Here is a 7,094-nt window from a genome sequence, read left to right as displayed (position 1 = left end):
TTGATTTTTTTACATCAACTTTATTAATTAGAAATAATGCTTTCTCTTCTACAAGAAAAGATACAATATTTTTTATGGGCTCCTCGATCCAATCCCTAGTCATGGAACATTTAGCTATTCAAGCAAAGCTCATGAGCTACTTTTTCCGCTTTTCTATTACAATGTCCAAAACTAGTACGAGAAAATCAGAAGGCATAAAAAAACAATCCACAAAAGCTGTAGCCGCCGCTCCTGCAGAATGTCCTTCGTTGTGTCAATGACTCCCATGTTGTCAGAATTTACAATGAGACTCCGTTCTTCATTGTGTCAATGACTTTCATGTTGTCAGAATTAACAATGAGATGATTGCAACCCGTCTTTTGTGCCAGCAATAAGCCAGCCAACGCCTCCGATGTCATAGCCAGGTCCGAATTGATGGTTTTACTGAAGAAGATAGACGAGGAAATATCGTCTTCAGGACGGGCTTTCGGTTTCAACCGCAACTGTTCCAAGTGCCTATCAAGGCCGGGACTCACCAATCAGCTCACCTCACCTCGGCCGCGATGGTTCCATGTGCCTTTCAGCGCCCACGTGAACGCGGTGCCAACTTGCGTGCGGCCTCGTCTCCTTTTGAGGTATGGATATGGTTCCCAGATTATGCTATTATGGGCAGCACCGGCCCAGCACTCCCAGAGTATAAACTAGCACTAGTCCTCTTTTTTCCATGCACAGCCAGACAAAACTTGGGGAGTTGGGGTTTGAGTGCACGACATGTTCGCAGTACATGGCAGGAACAATTACGATGCTACGAGTACCAATTTCGAGTATATCACGAAAACATGCTACTAAAACACAAAGGGAAGTGTGCTGTTTTGAGATGGAATATAATAGACCACAACAACAGAAATATAGGAAATCGAGTTTACGGGGCTGTTTGGTTCTAGGCCTAACCATGCCACACTTTGCCATACAATGTTGCCACACTTGTCTAAGGTTAGTTCTTCAAAATGAGAGCCACAAGTTGGCAAGCCTAAGGGAATCTTGCTACATTTTTTGAGTGTATGTAATGTGGGACCCTAATGTGGCTTGCCTAAGGTGTGGCTTGAACCAAACACCCACCTAAGTTGGTCAAACTTGTCTAACCTTAGATGCGTCAACCTTAGGCAAACTTAGTCTCAAACCAAACAGCCCCTATATGCCGCCAACCATCCCTGTAACCTACAGCAGCTCAAACACGACAGCTAAAAGGACAAGGAAAACAGCAGCGAAAGAAATATCAAGTCTTCCTTCATTGCTAGGATTAGATGTCCACAGCGTGTTAATTGCAACACAACAGTGACTTCCGCGTCGGCAGAGACTGGGGAAGCATGCTAGTTAGGCGACAATACCACGAAGCTCAAGCACAGGTAAAGAATCATTTCGGTTGTATATTCCTTCTGCAGGTCGATCTATCTTACAGGTCTTGAGGAACTTTTTCACCCTAACAGATGTTACAGCATTCCCCTGACCAAGTTTTGCCCCCATTGAAAAAACTAGGAACAGAATCGGAACTATCCTCTTTGTGGCCTCCATGGATAAATGGGTAAACGAAAGAACATGTGTTCGGGTTCACATCACGATGCGGAGAACGGCGAGTCCAACGGCTGATATCGAAACGATGGTACCTATGCAGTATTTGATGACATCATACTTTGCTGCCTCCAGCTGGGCCTTCAGTGAATGAATTTCCTGCAGATTGTGTCAAAACAGAAGGATCCAGTTATGTCTATGATAAAGTGGTGATGCCAAAGGCCCACACATGCAGGCACTTTTGCTCACCTTGTCAAGCTTTGTGGTGAGATCTGTGGTTTCTTCATTCTGCTTGGCGAGCTCATCACGTATGCGCCTGGAGCAATCATGTTTTAATCATATAACACCGACAAAACAATCTTAATTATTGCGGCAGAAACATGACAAAGACAGAGCAACCACTGGAATTGTCATGGAAGTAAATAAATAATACCCAGTGTAAGCACTAACAGATGAAACTACTTTGTTTCATTTTCAAAAGGTCAATGGGGGTCAAAGGGGAAGAAGAATTAAGGTTCCCACTTGCTGCTAGCCTGTTCTACAAAAAAGTTCGTTCTGCCATAACTCATTAATGCTTCAAAAATCAACTAGAATGTAATTAAAGTCCTAATTACCGTTAAGTATTAAAAAGTGGCACTGGAATTCTTACGATGAAATATAAACCTAGACACTTGATGGTATATTAAGACAAGAGTTAATATGCTACTTGCATCCCGACCATCCGAGAATTTTGTCAAGAGAAATTATGACCAGCCCGACCAAAAAGTAAAAAAAAGGTGAAAGTTCATACAGCAAACCAAATTTAACCGTAAACACTCTGAAGGTTGGACCTAAAACTTGAACACTGACTGACAATGTTTTGTCACACATAGAAGTGATCAATTGCATAGAATGATAGAACAGACAAGCAGTCCAAATTAAAGGGCACCACAGACAGACCCAAAGACGATGGCCACGTATACATCAGGCAAACTTAGAAGTGAGAAGTTTAACCATTCTTTGATTATTTATTCTTACATAAATTCAAATAAAGTATACTTTCTGATGCTTCAATAGTCAGCGGGAGCTGTTACATAGATGCGTTTTGATCAGATAAGACAAACAAAACAATCTTAATTATTGTGGCGGAAATGTGATAAAAGACAGAGCAACACTGGAATTGTTATTAAATAAGTAATGCCTAGTAGTGTATAAACACTAATAGATGAAACTACTTTGTTTCATTTTCGAAAGGTGGGGGCTAAGGGGGAGAAGAATTAAGGTTCCACTTGCCGCTAGCCTGCACTATTTGGAACTGTTCTACAAAAAGTTCATTCTCCCATAACTCATTAATACTTCAGAAATCAACTATAAATGTACTTAAAAACTTAAAATGCCATTAAGGGTTAAAGGGTGGCAGTGGAATTCTCAAGATAGCAATATAAGTCTAGACAGTCCGGTTCCTCAATGTCATGACTCAACATGAGCAGTAAGATGCGCAAGGCAAGAGTTAATGATCATGTATGCTACATGCATCCTGACCATTGGAGAATTTTGCTAAGAGAAATTATGGAAACCGACCAAAAGTAAATGGTGAAAGTTCAATACAGCAAACCGAATTTTATCTTAAACACTCTGTAGGTTGGTCCCAAAACTTAAGAGTAAAGACACTGAATGGCAATGTCTTGTTACACACCAAAGTGATCAATAATTGCATAGAACAGATAAGCAATCCAAATTAAAGGCCACAAGGCCAAAGGCTGAAAGATGCTGGACACAGACATCACACGGTCTTAAAAGTGAGAAGTTTGACCATTCTTCGACTATTTATTCTAAAGTATGATTTCTGATGCTTAAATAGTTAACAAGAGCTGTTACTGTTAGCCAATTGCAAGTATAGTGCATGCAGCATATATAAAAAAGGGATGTGTAATTTTACCCTCTTTCAAGGTTCAGATCCAACCGCTGCCCTGCAGTGACCTTGTCAATCTCATACCTGTTTCACACAAAATAACCATTAGGTTGAGTATGCTATTTAAAATTTGTGGTATAAACAGCTCATGAATGCAGAAGTTCATACTCACTTCAGTTCACTCCTCATCTTATCAATGTCTCCACGGAGTTTTTCAGTCTCCCGCTGTAACAAAGAGAAATGGTTTTCCTGCATACAGAAACTTCCCACTCATGAGCTTATTTAGTAAAAAAAAATAAGAACACAAGTTCTGACTAACATGGGCAATTGTAAGTCGTATGTTGTAGTTATTACTAAACATATTTTTGCTCCAACCAAACTCCATAGAGAAATAAGTGCATGAGAAAGGTTCAACAAAACAGAAGTTACACTGCAATCAATGCAAATATAGCCCACACAGAATGTGTTGCACTGCCACCAGAGATCTTTAATTAGCCTTTTGGTCAAGTCTTTTTGGCATGTACACATGTTTCTACAATGCTGAGCATTTCCATTGCAAGCACCAGCGATCTTTAGTTAGCCTTTTGGTCAAGTCTTTTTGGCATGTACACATGTTTCTACAATGTTGAGCATTTCCATTGCAAGCATTGTGCAAAACAAAACAAAACTGAAAGTCAATAAGCCACACAGCAGTAACATCCAGACAGCACTTTTAGTTTATTCGCTGAATAAGCTATTTTTCTTCTTCTTTCCTTTCAAATCTACTGATCAACATATCCAACACCGTGGAGTGAGCACGAAAACATCTCTAAGGAGTGACTTATTAGCAGAATGAGAGTTCATGAGTTCAGTGGAGAGTCTCAGTTCTGCCTGGTAACATTGGTTAATTAGCTGAACAAGAGTTAATTGCCATGGAAATATTAATCACTAATCATCATACTTTCAAGAATCAAGAACACTAAAGATTGGAAATAGTATACACTTGAGTACTAAATGGCAGAAATGCAGGTTGCTAAACTTTGGCTAAAGGATAAAGATCAAAATAATCATTTCAAACCTGCGGATCAACATATCCAACGCTGTGGGGTGAGTACGAAAACATCTCTAAAGAGTGACTTATTAGCGAAATGGAGAGTCTCAGTTCTGTCTCCGCAATATTGGCTAATTAGCTGAATGAGAGTTCATTGCCATGGAAATACTAATCACTGATCAGCATACTTTCCAGAATCAAGAACACTACATATTGGAAATACTGTACGTTTGAATACCAAATGGCAGAAATGCAAGTTAATAAACTTTGGCTAAAGAATAAAGATAAAACAATCCTTATATTGTGTTGAAGATTGTTTAGAGATTTGGTAGCATTTGCAGGTTCAAACAAAACTTTATCAGAAAAAACAAACATCAATGTGAACCAAATTCTCCTTTAGGTGAAACAACAGGATAGAGCATGTGAATACATGTGCTCCATGGTAAGAGCTAGGAAAACCTACTAATCTCACTTCAAAATACAAGGTGAAATGTTAACGGAAAAATAAATTATGGCAGACTATGTAAGAGATAACATTAAACAAGAAAAATAAAATGTACACGTGAAGGACACGAAACAAGCCAATACTGTCAGATTAGACGCTTCTACAACACGGGGAGTCCAAAACTGTCAAGTGCCAACAACAGTAACCTAATAGGTCTATTAAGATCAAAATAGCACAGAATGATTGGGCATTGGAGCAAACGGTGACCCCAACCCCTAATTACTACCTCCGTTCGGAATTAACTGTCGCTGAAATGAGTGTATCTAGACGTTAATTCCAAACAGAGGAAGTACATGCCAACTATTAGCACAAACCAATCGTTATAAGCCAAATGAGGGCTACTTCTTCCAATTACCAACATACAATCACGAAATGAAGTAATGCAGGATAACCCAGAGAGAACAATGCTAATTCGAACTTGTACAAGCTAATGATGAAGTCCTAATTACATACGACCAAGCTATTTGCAAAAACAAAACGTTTATAAGCCAAATGGGGGCTACATTTTGAAGGTACCAACAGACAATCACAAAATGGAGTAATGCAGAATAACCAAGTGAGAAACAATGGCAAGTAGAAATAGTAGAAGCTATATGATGAAGTTCAACAGAAAGGCAGCCAACAGCCATAAGAACAACAGCTTCTACAAACGTCAGTTGTCATCAAATTGGCATCGAACTAACAGTTTGGTTCCAAGCATACCTGCGAGCTCTGCACTTGCGACTTGAACTTGGAGATATTGGCCTCCTGCAGCATCTCACTCTGCACACGGCAAATCAAGAGCAGGAAACAGATAAGTAAGCTGTCCAGCCCCACTAGAAATACAGTCAGAAGGTGACTGGCGTTACCTTCTGCATCTCGGCCTTGGAGACGAAGGACTCAGAGATGCTCTCGAGGCTGTCGTTGAGGACCTCGGTGATGGCGGACGTGATGGCCTCCGCCTGCTTGGTCGGGACGCCCTGCGACTCCAGCTTCCTCACCTGCGAACGAACGCGATCACCCACACGACGCACGCGATCTCAGCATTGCATTTCGTCGAGCACCTCCGGGGCGCCAATTCCCAGAGGCAGCGGCCATTTTGCAGGCAGATGGTAGTAACTAGTAAGCGTAGCGGACGAGTGAGTTACCAGGGCGAGGGTGTCGACGAGGAAGGCGCGGCGGCCGTTGGTCTTGACGAGCTGCGAGATGCTGCGGGCGGCGGCGGGGCCGGCCCACCGCGTCGGCCACTGGTGGTGGTGGTTGTGCAGGAACAGGCCGCGCCTGCACGCCGCGGCGGCCGCTGCGGCCATCTCCTCCCCCCCGCGCGAGGCGTCGACCGGAGGAGACGGGGGCGCGTGGGCGGAGGAGGCGGACGGGGAGGGGGGCGAGCGGGGCGCGGGGTCGGTGCGGGGCGGTCGGGCCGGGCTATAAGCGGGCGGGCGGTGCCGGATTCGGGCGGCTCGGCTTGGTTTGAGGGAGGGTGGCCGTGGTGGGGTTGGAGGCGGGGGCGGTGCTAATTTGGGAAAGGTGGGGGAGACGGTGGGAGGCGGAGGAGGTCGGGAGGATGGCGAGGCGTGGAGAAGAAGAAGACGCCGAGGACCCAGGGGGGAAAGGCGGAAGAGGAGAACGTGTTTGGGAAGAAAACTAACCGCATCCGTGCTTCGTGCTTGTTGCTCCCTTCTCGTTTGTTGATTTTGTGAAACAGCCCTCGGCTCTTCGCATGGTGCGGTGCAGCTGCTATTATTTCTCTTTCGTGGGTTTGTTTGCAAATGTTCCGCAAGTCCTAGACGTGACGCAGAATATTGTTGAACAATCGGAATCTGAAGGAGTGCGGTCACGCGGAGCGAAATCTATTTACTTTTCTTTTTGCGGGAAATCTATTTGTTACTACAAAATGCAATCGAAATGTATTCGCAAAAAAAAAGGATTATTGGATTATTGGATGGCCACGCTGGTGACCGGCGAATTGGCGGACGATGATGATTTGACGGTGATGGATTATTGGATTTGCTCGGGTAAACGTGTTCAACGAGGCAAAATGCTCGTCTCCTTGGCTGACTCGCACGGGTCCCCATCCACGGACGATGAATCCACCGGCCGAGTCCGCGTCGCCCGCGCTTCCCTAGGCGTCGCCGTCCACG

At 43.6% G+C, this 7,094-nt stretch overlaps 1 protein-coding gene across 1 annotated transcript; it reads right to left on the bottom strand.

Moving 5' to 3' along the window:
* Positions 1-1,245: 1,245 nt before the first annotated feature.
* LOC123165635 (protein FMP32, mitochondrial) lies at positions 1,246-6,524 on the bottom strand. The gene is made up of 7 exons (XM_044583326.1): positions 6,102-6,524; positions 5,823-5,954; positions 5,677-5,736; positions 3,612-3,688; positions 3,467-3,523; positions 1,798-1,864; positions 1,246-1,707 (listed from the first exon to the last, which is right to left on the bottom strand). Exons 1-7 carry the CDS (start codon positions 6,261-6,263, stop codon positions 1,588-1,590), a joined length of 675 nt encoding a protein of 224 aa, XP_044439261.1. The 5' UTR covers positions 6,264-6,524; the 3' UTR covers positions 1,246-1,587.
* Positions 6,525-7,094: the final 570 nt, after the last annotated feature.

The sequence above is a fragment of the Triticum aestivum genome, chromosome 7D (assembly GCF_018294505.1).
Source record: "Triticum aestivum cultivar Chinese Spring chromosome 7D, IWGSC CS RefSeq v2.1, whole genome shotgun sequence".
NCBI lineage: Eukaryota > Viridiplantae > Streptophyta > Magnoliopsida > Poales > Poaceae > Triticum > Triticum aestivum.
Note: the sequence above shows the minus strand (reverse complement) of the source record. Positions and strands in the feature narration are given on the sequence as shown.